The sequence below is a fragment of the Podarcis pityusensis genome, assembly GCF_964106645.2.
Source record: "Podarcis pityusensis genome assembly, chromosome: 7".
Lineage (NCBI taxonomy): Eukaryota > Metazoa > Chordata > Lepidosauria > Squamata > Lacertidae > Podarcis > Podarcis pityusensis.
Window position 1 is genome coordinate 65,715,020 of NC_138031.1, and position 16,707 is coordinate 65,731,726.

Sequence of the window (16,707 nt, forward strand, 5' to 3'; positions counted from 1 at the left end):
TTCAATGTCTTATAGTAGATGGAGGTCAGCCCATCTGGCCCTGGCGATTTGCCCTGTTTCATGTTCTGGATGGCCTGCTCAATCTCTTGTCGTGTTATTTTACCATTCAAAATTGTTTTGTTTTCTTCTGACAGCTTTGCTAATCCATTTTTCTCCAAGAATTGTTTAATCTCAATTTCATCTTGTGGCCCTTGAGTGTATAACTTTTTAAAATATTTCTGAAAACACTTTCTGATCTCTCCAGGGTTCTGGATGCTTCTTCCTTCAATCTCTAGGTTTGTTACCGTATTTAGTTTTTGTCTCTTCTTCAACTGCCAAGCTAGCAGTTTTCCACATTTGTTAGCCGATTCAAAAGTTTTTTGCTTCATTATTTTAATCTTCCATTCTATTTCCTGGTTTATCAATTTAGAATATTGTGCTTGATAAAGTTTAATTTCTCGTAGAATCGGCTGGGACTTTGGGTTAGATCTTAACTTCTTCTCTAGCTCTTTAATTTTTTCCAAAATTTTGTCCTTCCTTTCATTCTGTGATCTTTTCTTTATGGTATTCTGTTGTATCAGGAACCCTCTCATCACGGCCTTGCTTGCGTCCCATATAGTTCTTTTTTCCACCCTGGTGTTCATATTAACCTCGAAATAGTCCTTTAGAGTTTTTTGGGCCTTCTTTACAATCTCTTGGTCTCTAAACAGGCCGTCATTCATCTTCCATCTAAAGGAGCCGGTTGGGATCAGTGTCATATCCATTCTCAGTGCGTTGTGGTCGGAGCATGTCTTTGGGCAGATTTCCACCTTTCTAATCTTAGGTGCCAGACTTCTAGTTATCCATATTTGGTCGATTCTTGTCCAAGTCAGTTGGGCTTCAGAGAAGAATGTTCCTTCTCTTCCCAGGGGGTTTCTCACTCTCCAAATATCAATCCAGTCCATATTGTCAGTCATTTCAAAAAAGGTCTTTGGTAGTCTTCCCTCTTTAGTAACATTTTGATTCTGTGACTTATCCATATTGGTTGATACGACTCCATTCATGTCTCCCATCATGATGATGTTGTTGTAATCCAGATAATCCAGCATAGTCTCATGCAACTTCTTATAAAAATCCGATTTTCCTTCATTTGGGGCATAGATTCCTAATATCAAAATTTTTTCTCCTTGATGTTGTATTTCTATTGCCAAAATTCTTCCATTTTCATCTTTAAACAGAAATTTAGGTGAAAGGCTCTCTTTTGCATAAATCACTACGCCTCTCTTTTTGACTATGTCAGAAGATATAAATTCCTGGCCGAGTCTTTTATTTATTAGCACTTTTCTGTGGAGCCTAATCACATGTGTTTCTTGTAAACAAATAATGTCCAATTGTTCTTTTTTTAAAATGTGAAAGATTTTTCTCCTTTTCTCCGGACTGTTGCAGCCATTTATATTCCAGCTCAGAAGCTGCAGAGACATCCTGAATAAATCTGGTTATTCTTGCTGGGGTGGTACCTTGTTCTCCGGTCCTTGAGGATCCGAGGGCGCAGGCTCCCCTGAAGGTTCGGGCCCTGATGCTCCAAGTCCTTTGTGAAGATCTTCTCCGTGTGCTTCCAGAAACTTGTCTCTATCCTCCAATGTTCTAATTTTGATCTTTTTCCCTCTGAAAGTAAAAGATAATCCTTGAGGAAACTCCCACCTGAAGATAATTGAGTTGCTCCTCAACAATCTTGCTAGTTCCGTGTAGTCAGATCTAAGGTCCAACAGTTGTTTAGGGATATCCTTGTAAATTTCAATTCTCTTGTCCAGAATGTCCAGTGACTTCCCGTAGTGCAGGCCCAAAATCTTATCCCTTTCCTCCTTGGATCTCAGTATAATCAAACAATCTCTGGGCTTCTCTTTCCTCCTAAATCTTCCAAGCCTGAAAGCAGATACTATTTTAAAATCTTTTTCCTCTAACTTCCAAAACTTGGAAAATTCTTTGGTCAAAAACTCAATTAAATTGTCTTCTTCTACTTCTGGTATTGACCGTATCCTCAAGTTGGCCTCCCTGTTCCGCAGCTCTGTCATCAAAAAATGAATCTGATGTTCTCCAACTTGTTTGCTGAGTGGTCTAACTTCTTTCTCCAATTCTCCCAGTCTTTGACTAGTATCCTCAGCCAATTTCCGGTTTTCACCTACAGCCTCCTTCAACTCTCCAATGGATTGGACATTCTGTGCAACTTGTCCAGTTAATCTATTCAGACTTTCTGTATTCTGGTCAATTTTAGCCGTTTGCAAATCAGCCTTTCTATCCAAAGCCTCCAATTTTTCAAAAATTTTATCTAAAACAGAAGCACTCCCTCCTGAGGCCATATCTTCCAATTGTAATTCTTCCGTTTCTCCCTCCCCTGCCTGTGACAGGGAAGCCGCCTCTGTCTCAGGAGGCAAAGTGGAAGGCAAAGCAGGCACAGATGATCTACGCTGTGAGGCTGCAGATAAAGTTAAAGTTGTTTGTTTGGTTCTTCCCCTTTTCCTTGTTCCACTCATTCCAAAGTTATCTAAAGACCAAGGTCAAACTGAGTTGTTCCCATGAGAATGTAGAAGCCCAGATGCAACAGTCAAACAGAAGGCCGGGAAAAGGAAAGTAAAACACAGTCACTGCTGTAAGTCCAAAATCCTCTAGAGGGAGCTTAAAATGTCTTAAGGGAGAAAGTCAAGTCCAATTCAAATTTATAGATCTAATTCAACATCCAACGACCTCCACAGAGTTAAATTTTTACAGAATATACGTAAGGCAAAACAGTGTTTCAGACAGTGCCTAGACTGCAGATGTTTCAAAATAACAAGTTCCAGCTCAGAATGTTTCAAAGTCTAAATTCAAAGTATCCAATGTTGCAGACTGATGCTCAGTTACTCAGGCAGCTCCAGCACCTGGGATTCTTATTTAATTTATAATCCACTGGTTCAACAGAAGAAAGATATCCTTGTTCCCAAATAAGTCCAAAAGCAAACAGCTTAAAATCTCTTTGCCCTGGTAGCTATTTTAAATAGGTGCCAGCAATTGATTAAAGCATCGCTTTTAGTCTCCACTCCTCCTGTTCTTTGCTTTCAAGTTCAGTGTTAGCGGAAGACGGGCTTCCTGTTTATCGTCACTCCGCTTTCAGCCAAATTCAAGATTTTAAAGGTCTCCAAAAGTTCTTAAAGTCCAAATTACTCACGAGTTGCAGCTTTTCTGAATTTGAAGATTGCAGGAAGAAAGGTCAGCGCTCACCGGCAACAGCAACGCGGCTTCGCTCCGTTGATTGCGCAACGACCCACAGCGCCGCTACCCCCTCCGCGATCCGGAGCCCCTTACGGGGTCCCTTCAACGTTTTGGGGGCTGCTTCTGGCGCCCGCCGGGTCCCGAGACTACAGGCTGCTGCCGCCTGTAGTTTTCCTTAATGGGTCTCCGCTTCGCCGTAGCGGACGACCCGTTTTCAGCGGAGCTACCCTCTCCTTACAAGGATCGGGCAGCCATTGCCGATCGCGCCGCCTCCGGAAGTTGTATTTCAGTTGACTTTTAAGAGGCTTTGATGAGGCTGTGCTCTGAACTGCATGGAAGAGCAGAGAAATCTTATTGCAGTAGTGGGTGTATCAAGTGGAATTAAGACTCCAGAAATTTGTTGCGTGCCTTTTGTTGATTTCATCAGAATGTTTAGTATAGGGTGTATTTGATTCAAATCAAATTGATTTAAATCACCAGTCAGTAAGACTTGATTTAAATCTTTCTTTCTTTTTACAGAAAGACTCATTCTTGCTGGTATAATCTTAATATTTAAAACTGAAGGTTTCATTTTTGGAATAATAAATTTTCAGAGTAGTTTTTGCAGTTATATCAATAATTACTGATTTGGTTATACTATTAGAAATACATTGACAGATAATTATGAAATTATAGTGGGGTTTAATCAGTTAACTGTTTATATTTGGACAGCTTTTCTGCTGTACTTTATTGGACGGAAAAATAATCATTAGTAACAATTTAAACAATTTGTTTAACTAAAACAATAACATTATAGCACATGTATGCATGTTTGTTATCTAGTGTGGTTAAACAATTTAAAAAAACCCAAAACTTAGACTGAGTTTTAGCACACATAAGAAACTTAAAACAAATCCTTATTTCCTGATTAATAGCCTTTGGACTATAATGTAACTATAAGAGGAAACTATCTTTAGAAACATTTTTCCTCCAAAAGCATTTTATTTTAAAAATCCAATGTAAGTCAAAAAAATCCATTTAAATAAAAAAAATGATTTTTTAAATAAAAATAATAATTGATTTTTATCCACCCTGGACATCTTAAAATGCAGACTGCTTTTCATAATAATTTTGAAGCTTACTTGCTATTCAAGTATTTATTAGCAGAGTATATAACGACCACATTTGCGTGTAGCACTACACTATGGTGTGGTACTGTGTGGGCCTGTCCGAGCCCAAATGAAGCATCGAGTTCACATGCTCCCTCTCCCTTCTCCTTCTCCTTCTCCTGCATGGCCAAGAGAAGGACATCAGGAGAGCTCAGTTTCACTTAAAAATAATCCCTTGCTTAACATTAGATTCAAACCAGGGAGCAACAAACTCTGGTAAGTTTCATAACAAGCCAGCTTCAAACCACGGTGTAAAGAGTATGGGTTGCTCGTGCGTAAGTTGCCGCCTCTCCTGGCTTTGTTGCCTTGTTAAACCTTTCAGTCTGGACAGCCCTTCACTTCGTGGCTGCCTCAGTCGCTAGCAGAATCCGTCAGTGGGCGTTTCTTAAACCTTTTCCAACATAAAAGTTGTTTGACACCCAGTCTCCTCCTACTCTCTCTGCGCAGAAGTCTTCTGCGCAGGGAGGGCGTGGGTAGCGGAGGACCCGTGCTTTCCCCGCTGGTGTCCGGTGAAGAGTCTGGGAGCCCTCTCGCCGATTCCCCATCTGCCCCTCCTTATTCCTGGTGTTGCACTGAATTGCTTCCCCATCTGCTGAGCTGCCTCTCTCCCTGCTGGGCCCTTCTCCAGCATCATTTGAGAGCCTTCCCTCCGCCTCTAGCTCCGATGTCAGTTCCCTGACACACGGGTTATGAAGCTGGCCTGTGAAACATATCAAAAATTGTTTTGAACCAGGATCCCCTGGTTGGTTTGCAACAGTAAGTTGAGATTTATTAAAAAAATAAAATGAAACTGCTGGAATCATTGGCCTGGCTGCATGGGAGTAAGGGAGCACATCAGTCCAACATTTTGCTTATGCTCAGTCTGGCTAGATTTAGCATTATGAGTGAGCCAACCCATTGAATCCATGTGGGTGATTCTATTCTTTTTCATTGGCTAATCAGTGTAAACTTACTCAAATGGTTAGATTTTTCTTTCTTTCTTATTCACATAGGCTACTGAGGGCCCCTGCAAAGCTCCCAAACCAGGAATGCTAGACTTTGTCAAAAAGGCCAAATGGGATGCATGGCAATCACTTGGCAATTTGCCACAGGTGAGTAGTATGCTACGAAGGGCAAATTTATTTTATTCAGCCTTTGTTTTATTTGTAAACCATCTTTCAAAAATAAAAGTTCTTCCCAGGGCAGTTCACATAATATATATCAAATAGGGTCGTGCACTGTCCACCCACGTCCCCTACTCCAGGGAACATCCCAGGCAGAATCAGTTTTGGGTGGGGCTAATGTTTTATTAGGGATTTTCGTGGGAGAAGAATGAAATCCTGTGTCTCCTTCGTACCTCCCTCTCATCTGAAAGCAGGAGGGCTCAATCCTGTGGGGTGCTGCTTCTTGCCTGCACCTTCCCTGTGGAGAGCATGCTGGTGAAGCCTCTCTAGGCTTCCAAGGTAGCCGCCTAAAGGCGACTGAACGCACCTTGAATGGCACCTTGTTTTAGAGGGGGAGAACAAGAAAAAAAATTCTCCCCCTCTCTGCGCAGCGCCTCCTGCCGCTTCGCTGAAGGGGCGCTGGGCAGAGAGGGGGAGATTTTTTTTTCCTTGTTCTCCCCCTCTAAAACAAGGTGCGTCCTATGGTCGGGTGCGTCCTATAGAGCGAAAAATCCGGTAATTATTATTTGCTGATGTTTTGAGAGTTAGTTTTATTATGTTCTAATAGATTTTTGAATGTTTAACTTGATATAAGTTGTTATATTTTAAAGTTATGTTTTATTATGACTTTCTGTATTATTATAAGGTGCGTGTTCCTCATTGTATATTTTGTTGCTTGTAGACTGCATTGTGTTTAGCAATAAAGAAAGGCGGTACAAAAAATAAAAGTGAAATGAAACTAAGTATCTCATTAAAAAAATACTTTGAAGCTAGAATCCTTTACCTTGGTGCTATTTGCACTGTATTCACGATTTTGTATCTGGACCCTAGCTATATGTAATCTGTCACCGGTTTTATTATACTTGGAGAGGGCTTCTCGTTCCAGGACAGCGCAAGACAGAAATACATTGAACTTGTATCCAGTTTGGTGGCTGCAGAATCTTCTCAGGTTGAAGCGACTCCTCCTGGCAGCAAGGCTGCCTATGAAACACTAGAGGTTTCTACTAAAGACAACATCACAAAGATTGTGTTAAACCGCCCCAAGGTGAAAAATGCTATCAGTAAAAAGGTAAGCTGGTTCATCGTACAGGTCACAAATCATTGGCTAACAAAGAAAGTGAGATGGAAATTTAAAAAAAAGAAAGATGCAGCAGAACTTTTAAGAACTGAAAAGTAGAGGACAGATTACCTTCCCTTGTACTACCTGCTGCACTATCAATTTTATGTTTTCTTCCCTCCACGTTTTGCTCTCACTTTTTTCTTTCTGGGTGCTCTCTGTAATCTTTCATATATATATATATATATATATATGTGTGTGTGTGTGTGTGTGTATATAATTACTTTATAATTATATATAAAAAATAATTACTTTATACTTAGAACATGTTAAAGCAGTATATAAGAATTTAAAACCTCAGAATACAATGAAACAATGTACAAATTGACTTTTGCAGTTTGTATACGTTAATAATGTGCAATCCTCTTGAGAAGGCTTCTCTAAAATAAAGGGTCTTCAGTAAGCCTCAAAATTAATGTCCATGGGAAGGGCAGTAGCTGGAATATGGGAGGTAGGGATGGGGGAGAAATTCATTTTTGGCACATTAGAGGCAAACCTCCCTAATTTCTAAAATGATACAAGAATGGAAACACAGCCATCCTCTGAATTTTGCAATGTAGTTCGCCCACCAAGCAATGTGTACAAAAATTAGGGTATACTAGGGTAAAATAAATGGAACGCGGGTGGTGCTGTGGGTTAAACCACAGAGCCTAGGATTTGCCGATCAGAAGCTCGGTGGTTCGAATCCCCGCGACAGAGTAAGCTTCCGTTGCTCGGTCCCTGCTCCTACCAACCTAGCAGTTCGAAAGCACATCAGAGTGCAAGTAGATTAATAGGTACCGCTCCGGTGGGAAGGTAAACGGCATTTCTGTGCACTGTTCTGGTTCGCCAGAAGCGGCTTAGTCATGCTGGCCACATGACTCAGAAACTGCACGCCGGCTCCCTCAGCCAATAAAGCGAGATGAGCGCTGCAACCCCAGAGTCGGCCACAACTGGACCTAATGGTCAGGGGTCCCTTTACCTTTACCTTTAGGGTAAAATAAACTGTGTGTTTGCTCACCTCTATACAAATCACTGGCTGATGGTGGTAGGGAAATGCATTTAAAACATTTGGATGGCTTCTCTGCTCATCCACACACTCACATCTCTTGGTCCTTCCTTTCATATAAGCAAAATGTTAAGCATGTATATATTTGCAGGATTAAAACAAAAAAGAGCACAATCCAGTGGCCTGCTTAGGGGCTTCCCATTCTTATTAGTTATAAATACTCTGCATGCCCAGGGCAATTCTTTTTGCAAGAGGAGAGAAAAAAAGGAGTTCCTGTATTGTCCAGGCTCTGGATTCAGCCGAGACTATGCAGATGTAGTAGAATCTTAGGCAACCTTCCCAAACCCGGTGCTCCACCCAAATGTTTTTAACTGCAATTTCCATCCCTGACCATTGGGCATGCTTGCTGGAGCTGATGGGAGCTGGAGCCTAAATCATCTTGAGAAAGGCTGGTCTTAGATCCAGCTAGCTACCCCCAAATTTCTCAAACTTCCCGTAACATCAAATGGTTCTTGTTCTTCCTTTCTCATTCTGTGCAGATGTACGATGAAATTGTTGAAGCACTTGAGGAAGCAGCAAAGGATGACTCTGTAATTACGGTTTTCACAGGTACTACCCTTCGCTGTATTCTCTATCAAGTTTGTTTTTCTTTCAAAATCCCAGTATGCAAATAATAATAATAATAATAATAATAATAATAATAATAAACAATTTATTTATACCCCGCCCATCTGACTGGGTTTCCCCAGCCACTCTGGGCAGCTCCCAACAGAATATTAAAAACACGATAAAACATCAAACATAAAAAAACTTCCCTAAACAGGGCTGCCTTCAGATTTCTTCTAAAAGTCAGATAGCTGTTTATTTCCTTGACATCTGATGGGAGGGCATTCCACAGGGCGGGCGCCACTACCGAGAAGGCCCTCTGCCTGGTCCTTTTCCTTGTGCGCTGTGCCTACAGAGAACACCATGGAACTGGCGCAAATCTGAAGGTGACAAAGTGTCCCAGAAGGAATGAGATGAAGCAGTGAATCCCCAGTAGCAGGAAGGACAAGCAAGTGGTGCAGGTCCCCTTGCCCAACTCATCCAAATGTATATGGCAACACACACACACACCAGTTTCTATCCTCCCAAATCGTGTCTTCTCATGACCTTTTCAATGTATTAATGTATGAGATGGGAGATATGGTTTTCATATGGCTTGATTGAAGTGTGCGTGCTCCCGGAGAGGAAATCCTGGTGAATTTTCTCCTCCTTGATGGCTGTTGAGTTGAGTTGTGTTGAGCTAAGCCTTGGTTTCGCTTCATGTGTCCTCGGAACCCAGTCTCAAGATTAGCTCCTCCAGACAAACGCTGAGCTGCAGCCTGGATAGTTCAGTTGGTTAGAGCGTGGCGCTGGTAACAGCAAGGTTGCAGGTTCAATCCCCGTTTGGGACAGCTGCATAGCCCTGTATTGCAGGGGTTTGGACTAGATGATCCTCAGGGTCCCTTCCAACTCTTCGAGGCTATGATTCTTTGAAACGATAGGGCTAAAATTGGTTGCAGGTTGTGGTTAGTCTGGAGAGAGTTTGGGGCTCAGCGAGACTCTGCAGCAAAACCGCCAAGGGGAAGCAAAGCAGCCGGGTTCTCCTCTCTAGTAGCCCACACACTTGCACTGTCATCATTTGATTTTTCTTTCTTCTGTACCTGTATAAAACCACATTTGCTCTACAGACGATAGCGTTGTCAAGGAGGGAATCCTAAAAACACCCAGCTCTGATCCAGCAGAAGGGGAGTGAGGTGATTACCACCAATTTCCCCTTCCCCTTACAGGTCTCAGTGTCCCCTCCCCAGCTCCCCAGAGCAGTGTTTCTGAAGGCAGAAGAGGGGAATTGGTGAAAATGTGCTGTGCTCCGTTTACCAGCAGAAGCCTCCAATAGATGGGAGCCCCATTATTTTCAGAGACCCTATAATCAAGTAGAAACACTGCAACCGGAAGGTTCTTAATTGCTTAAATACTTGTTAAGCTTTTGAGCCAGTTTGAAGTAACTGAGAGCTCAATTCAGACAAAGATGGAATTTTAATGTTCTATTGACTTTCCTGGAGTAGTTAAACATGCCTTCACTATCTTCCATTTGAAATCAGAGAGGCATAAAAAAATCCTAAATGTTTTATTGTGCCCATAACAAGCTAAATACTTAAATAGAGAATGTTCATTCATAAACATCGTCTGGCTATTTTCCATTTGTGTTTATTTCACCAGCTCAGAAGTCCTGATGTGTGTGCTTGTTTACAGGTAATGGAGATTACTACTGTAGTGGAAATGACCTGAACAACTTTACTAACCTCCCAGCAAATGGATTAGAGGAGATGGCAAAGAATTCTGCAGAAATGCTCAAGTACGACTTGTTTTGCATTGTGTTGCAATGCATACCAGACATGCAGAATGTGTGGTGGGAGAGGGACAGCACATTTTAACACATTTTGAAAAAAGAGAAAACTGAAATGTGTAGCCTGATCTTGTTTAAAGGTAAAAGGACCCCTGACCATTAGGTCCAGTCATGGCCGACTCTGGGGTTGCAGTGCTCATCTCGCTGTATTGGCCGAGGGAGCTGGCGTACAGCTTCTGGGTCATGTGGCCAGCATGACTAAGCCGCTTCTGGCGAACCAGAGCAGCGCACGGAAACGCCGTTTACCTTCCCGCTGGAGCGGTACCTATTTATCTACTTGTGCTTGACATGCTTTCAAACTGCTAGGTTGGCAGAAGCAGGGACCAAGCAACGGGAGTTCACCCCGTTGCTGGGATTCAAACCGCCGACCTTCTGATCGGCAAGTCCTAGGCTCTGTGGTTTAACCCACAGCACCACCCGCGTCACAGCGCCTCCCGCGTCTTGTTTACTTGGAAGCAAATCCCTCTTGAGTTCAGTGGGGTCGCCCCTAAGTAAGCGTGCAAAGGATTGCACCTTTTGATAAATTCTCAGCATTAGAAGCAGTGGCTTTTTTCACAGGAGCTCAACTGATGTGTGCATTTTGTGTGGAATAGAAATTGTGCAGCCCAAGAAAACGCAAGTTATGGGAGAGTTTGTATCTATTCCCTTTGTAAGTTAACAAGTGGAAGGTTTTTGTCTTACACATTATGAATAACAGTGCAGTTGAGAAGGACCTGATACATCTATGTAAAAACATTTATAAACATACCGACCCTGTATTACTTACCTATGATTATTTCCATATCCAATTTGAAAATTAATGCATGTATAATATATAAATTTAATAAAATACATAAATTTTAAGACTAGTTGACAATTTCAAGTGGAACAACTAAATTAAACAAAGGATCCTATAGAATTCAGCTAAAATCATTGATGGTGTTCTTGAATTTTGTTTCTATAGAGCCTCCCAAATGTTGCATTTTGGGGGAAGCTGGTCACAGAGATTAGCACCATCACAGGTGACAGGGTATAGTGCTGGATCCTAAATTATGCCTTCTTTCTGTATTTGTAGGGGAGACTGAGCAAATTGTGTTGAAGGCTTTTGTTATAACTAGTTGATGAGGGCCCATTTCATTGCTGTGAATGGATGGAAGGATGCTTCCTTAATTAGTTTGCAGGGCTAGTATATGAAAGCTCTGTTTGCTGTCACTTGAGAGAAACACACCCATCCTGTACAGACCTTTAAAAGATCAGCCTGACTCTGGAAGGTTTTGACTTGGACTGCCAGCTAAAACCAAGCAGAGCCCCCTACATCAAGAAGTATCTCTTATATGAGGTACTTCCTGTTTGCCCTGTTATCAGGGATTGACTGCAATATCTAGAAGCACCCTGAAAGCAATGTGAACCTCTGGCATTCATTATAGCTGCAGTATTGGAGAATGCAAACCTCCCATTAAAGTATTTAATTGCTCTGGTGCAGTCAGTTTTGAGTTCACAGATAGCTTTGCACTGACCGAGAGGGTACAATACTTCCCACTTCTCTGTCTTCACTATACTGTGGAACCTTTCAAGTTCAAGAGACTGACATTATCTGCTTTCATTTATGTGCCACTTACACACCGCCTTTTCATGGTTTTACAGCCCAATGTGTCTGCTGTACTTTGAAATAATGATGTCAAACAAAGGAAAAAAACCCTGAAGAAATTAACCCTCCTTTCCCAGGGCCCTTTAGAGAGGGTCTGGAAAGTGGGTGCATCATTATCGTGATTCGCTGTGAGGGCTCGCAGCATGATGAAAATCAATCATTGGGAGGAGAAGTGGTTTTGCCTTTAGGCTGCAAGTAAACACAGTGGCGCTGTGGGTTAAACCCACAGAGCCTTGGACTTGCTGATCAGAAGGTCGGTGGTTCGAATCCCCGCAACGGGGTGAGCTCCTATTGCCCGGACCCTGCTCCTGCCAACCTAGCAGTTTGAAAGCACGTCAAAGTGCAAGTAGATAAATAGGTATCGCTCTGGCGGGAAGGTAAACGGCGTTTCTGTGCACTGCTCTGGTTCGCCAGAAGCGGCTTAGTCATGCTGGCCACATGACCGGGAAGCTGTACGCCGGCTCCCTCAGCCAATAAAGCGAGATGAGCGCCGCAACCCCAGAGTCGGCCACGACTGGACCTAATGGTCAGGGGTCGCTTTACCTTTACCTAAAACACAAAATGGCTGAGATGTATCGTTGGGCAATAGCTGACGTGTGTGTTGTGATGTGGGGAAATTGCTGACACTGTGTGGAAGACTGTTCCACTATCTACAGTCATTCTATTCTGTTCCTTTTTCTTTCCAGAGACTTTGTCGACCATTTCATTGATTTTCCTAAGCCATTAATCGCTGTGGTGAATGGGCCAGCTGTGGGTATTGCCGTAACTCTCCTTGGGCTGTTTGACGTGGTGTATGCTACTGACAGGGTAAGTTTTCTGCATGAATGTCTGACCCCCCCACTCCCAATCCAGTATTGGGCTCTCATAGAAATTGAAGTTATTTAGAGTAAAAAAATCTTTATTCAGTTTGTGCACTGAGTTTCCTTTCAAATGGAGACTTGAGACAGCTAACAGCATCATAAAATGTATGACTCAGTATAAAAAAGGGAAATACAAAGAGTCTTTCCCCTTTACATCAGTAAAAAGATGTGTTGGCTCAGCTTTCCTGCCTGTTGGTACAAGCTGTGACCATTTAGAAATACTGCCTGAAAGAGGCTTCCGGAACTTGCTGCCCTCCCTGAGTTCATCTGAACGTCAGTAGCTAAGATGGCTCTGAGCTGGCATCTTGCTTTTCCTATGCTCCTTTTGGCCTGCAAGAACAGCCAACTTTGCACAGCCTTCTCCCAGCTGGACTGCAAGTTGGAATTTGGCAGAGAGAGCAAAGCTTCCCTGGTTCTCTTTGCCCTTATTTCCTCCTGGCATCTCAGTTTCGGATGGGACATGAGCTGTGGGTAGAAAATGTGGTGTGCAGTGTTTTCCTACGTTGGTCCAATTAGAAATGCAGAATTATAGTGCCTCTGCACTGATCTACTCTCCGTCTAGTTATCTCCTGCTTGGTCTACTGCAATGCATTCTACGTGGGGCTACCTTTGAAAGTGACCTGGAAACTACGATTAATCCAGAATGCAGCAGCTAGACTGGTGACTGGGAGCGGCCGCTGAGACCATATAACACCGGTCCTGAAAGACCTACATTGGCTCCCAGTATGTTTCCGAGCACAATTCAAAGTGTTGGTGCTGACCTTGAAAGCCCTAAACGGACTCGGCCCAAGTATACCTGAAGAAGCGTCTCCACCCCCATCATTCTGCCCAGACACTGAGGTCCAGCACCGAGGGCCTTCTGGCAGTTCCCTCACTGCAAGAAGTGAGGTTACAGGGAACCAGGCAGAGGGCCTTCTCGGTAGTGGCACCCGCCCTGTGGAAGGCCTCCCATCAGATGTCAAGGAAATAAACAACTATCTGACTTTTGGAAGACATAGGATGGCAGCCCTGTTTAAGGAAAGTTCTTAATGTTTGATGTTTTATCGTGTTTTTAATATTCTGCTGGGAGCTGCTCAGAGTGGGTGGGGAAACCCAGCCAGATGGTTAGGGTGTGTGTATTATTATTATTATTATCATCATCATCATCATCATCATCATCTCCCTCTCTCATTCTTCTCTCTGTTCCATTACGTTTGAGAGCATACAATGCTTTCTGTACAAGTAAGGATTTGTAAACATCATTACTGTGGATGATTCAGGTCCAAAACATGTATTGTCCCTGACTGTGTCTGTCCCCTGTCATTTATACAAAGAACTGTGAACTTCAGCATGTCAAGCACATGTCCAAAGCCACTTGTGGTCTCGTTCTGGATGACAGCTGTAATTGGGTCACTGATAAATTGTCTCAAGTCAAAGGCAGGCTTCATTGTTCCTTCTGCATAGCACGCAAACCATGGAAAGCTTGACTTTTGTAGCTAGGGCTGCACATATTATTATCTAACCACGTATAGAAACCCTCATGCAATTTAAAAGGGATATTGACAAGCTGGAATGTGTGCAGAGGAGGGCAGCCAAGATGACCAAGGGCCTGGAAGCCAAAGCTTGATGAGGGAGTTGAGTATGTTTAGCCTGGAAAATAGGAGGCTGAGAGGAGATATGATAGCCATCATCAAATATCTCAAGGGCTGTCACATGGAAGAGGGGGCAAGCTTGCTTTCTCCTGCTCTGGAGGCTAAGACCTGAACCAATGGCTTCAAGTTACAAGAAAGGAGATTCCGACTAAACATCAACAAGAACTTTCTACAGTAAGAACTGTTTGACAGCGGAATGGACTCCCATAGGAGGTTGTGGACTCTCTTTCCTTGGAGATGTTTAAGCAGAGGGTGCATGGCAATTTGTCATGGATGCTTTACTTGAAATTCCTGCATTGCTGGGGATTGGACCCCTTCCAACCCTGCAATTCTGTTATTCAAATTCAGGATTTAAAAGGACAGCTAGATATTGTATGCTATTTGAAAGTGACAGCATTCTAAAGCAAGAGTCTCTTTCCTTCACAGGCGACATTTCACACCCCCTTTAGCAAGCTGGGCCAGAGTCCGGAAGGATGTTCCTCATACACGTTTCCAAAAATTATGGGTGCATCCAAGGTAAGAGAGATACATTTTTGTCTTTTTGAGGATTGTTTTGAGAGAAGTGCCTTTTGCACTTCGCTCAGGTAGCCAATGAGCCCTATTCAGGGAGTTAAACAACTTGTGCGGGGACTGAAAAGCCACACACGCTGTTGCCACCAGCCTCATCTCTGGGGCTGAGCACACTTGCGAGCCTCCTGCACCCCTTCCCACTGAACACACAAAGGTTAGGAATAGAGGTGACCGGAGGACAAGACCTGCCAAGGAAAACAAAGAACTTATGTATGCTACAACAGCGGCAAGAGTCTTGATATCACAAGGATGGAAGAATGAGGAAACCCCGACAAAAGAACAGTGGCAAGAGAAATTGATGAACTACAGTGGTACCTCAGGTTAAGTACTTAATTCGTTCCGGAGGTCCGTTCTTAACCTGAAACCGTTCTTAACCTGAAGCACTACTTTAGCTAATGGGGCCTCCTGCTGCTGCTGCGCCACTGGAGCACGATTTCCATTCTTATCCTGAAGCAAAATTCTTAACCTGAGGTACTGTTTCTGGGTTAGCTGAGTCTGTAACCTGAAGCGTATGTAACCCGAGGTACCACTGTATGCAGAACTGGCAAAACTGACATGCAAATTGCGAGATAAGGACAACTGTGACTTTAAAGAAGAATGGGAACTTTTTACAAATTATTTAAAAAGACAACAAAATGAACTGGACTCCTGGACAGGTTTTGAATAAACATACACAAATTTATTGAGGGTTAATATAGTGGATAGATAATATAAGGATGTATACAGTTTTACAATATGCAGAGAACAATGTGAGTTGAGAAATCAGAGGAGCTGAGGGAAGTCTTGGGGGGGGGAGGGTTTGTTGGGGAGGTGGGAGGGGAAAAAAGGGAAAATAATGAAGATGATTTTTTTTTGATAATTTGTTGTGTTGAAATTGTTAATAATTTTTTTAAAAAAGGAATAGAGGTGACCGGGACATTGTATACCCCCTTGTGGCCTTTCCGTGATTTGTTTAACTCTAGTTTTAATAATGCTTTTTGCAAGTTGCTCCCCAGCAAATTCCTTCGCTCACAGCTGCTCCTGGAGCAGCTGAAAAGGAGCTTTTCCACGGTCTCCCTCAGGAGGTTGAGGAGTTGCCTTCCTTGGAAGTTTTTAAGCAGAGGTTGGATGGCCATCTGTCGTGGATGCTTTAGCTGAGACTCCTGCATTGCAGGGGGCTGGACTAGATGAGCCTTGGGGTCCCTTCCAACTCTATGATTCTATGAAAAATAATAGTAGTGCCAGACCATTGATCATGCTAGCCCAGAATTGACTGGCAGCAGCTGACTGGAGAGTCTCAGGTGAGCTCTTTCCCTTTCAGGATGTGTTATTCCCATCACCCGAACGCCTCCATTTAGGAACGTTTCAGCTCCTGAATGCCAAAAACCTGGAAGTAAACGCTCCGGTTTTCGGATGTTTTTCGCAAGCCAAACATCCGACACGGCTTCCGCTTGAGTGCAGGAAGCTCCTGCAACTAATCGGAAGCCATGCCTCAGTTGTCAAACATTTTGGAAGCTGGACAGGCTTCCAGAATGGTTTACATTCGACAATCGAGGTTTGACTGTATTACTGGAGGTGGCAGGGACTAAGCTTGGGATCCAATGCATGTACTCTAAAGATAAAGGTAAAGGGACCCCTGACCATTAGGTCCAGTCGTGACCAACTCTGGGGTTGCGGCGCTCATCTCACTTTATTGGCCGAGGGAGCCGGTGTACAGCTTCCGGGTCATGTGGCCAGCATGACTAAGCCGCTTCTGGCGAACCAGAGCAGCGCACGCAAAAAATTTACCTCCCTGCTGGAGCGGTACCTATTTATCTACTTGCACTTTGACGTGCTTTCTAACTGCTAGGTTGGCAGGAGCTGGGACCGAGCAATGGGAGCTTACCCCGTCGCGGGGATTCGAACCACCGACCTTCTGATCGGCAAGTCCTAGGTTCTGTGGTTTAACCCACAGCGCCACCCGCGTCCCACTGCATGTACTCTACCAGTGCGCTATTATCCCCGCTCCGTGTG

The 16,707-nt window shown here is 43.3% G+C and overlaps 2 protein-coding genes across 5 annotated transcripts in view; one reads left to right on the forward strand and one right to left on the reverse strand.

Moving 5' to 3' along the window:
* The window catches only part of LOC308481995 (enoyl-CoA delta isomerase 2-like), a gene marked incomplete at its 3' end in the record, with an annotated part of 48,272 nt that overhangs the window by 21,623 nt on the left and 9,942 nt on the right, over window positions 1-16,707 (forward strand). For all 4 annotated transcript variants that reach the window (XM_081014917.1, XM_081014916.1, XM_081014915.1 and 1 more), the window contains exons 3-8: window positions 5,345-5,443; window positions 6,381-6,563; window positions 8,139-8,208; window positions 9,874-9,976; window positions 12,341-12,461; window positions 14,572-14,661. In XM_081014917.1, the coding sequence (XP_080871043.1) occupies window positions 5,345-5,443; window positions 6,381-6,563; window positions 8,139-8,208; window positions 9,874-9,976; window positions 12,341-12,461; window positions 14,572-14,661 (666 nt within the window). The remainder of the gene's footprint in view (window positions 1-5,344; window positions 5,444-6,380; window positions 6,564-8,138; window positions 8,209-9,873; window positions 9,977-12,340; window positions 12,462-14,571; window positions 14,662-16,707) is intronic.
* Window positions 1-16,707, reverse strand: part of LOC308482033 (testis expressed protein 56-like) — a gene marked incomplete at its 3' end in the record, with an annotated part of 41,944 nt that overhangs the window by 7,009 nt on the left and 18,228 nt on the right. The window lies entirely within an intron of this gene.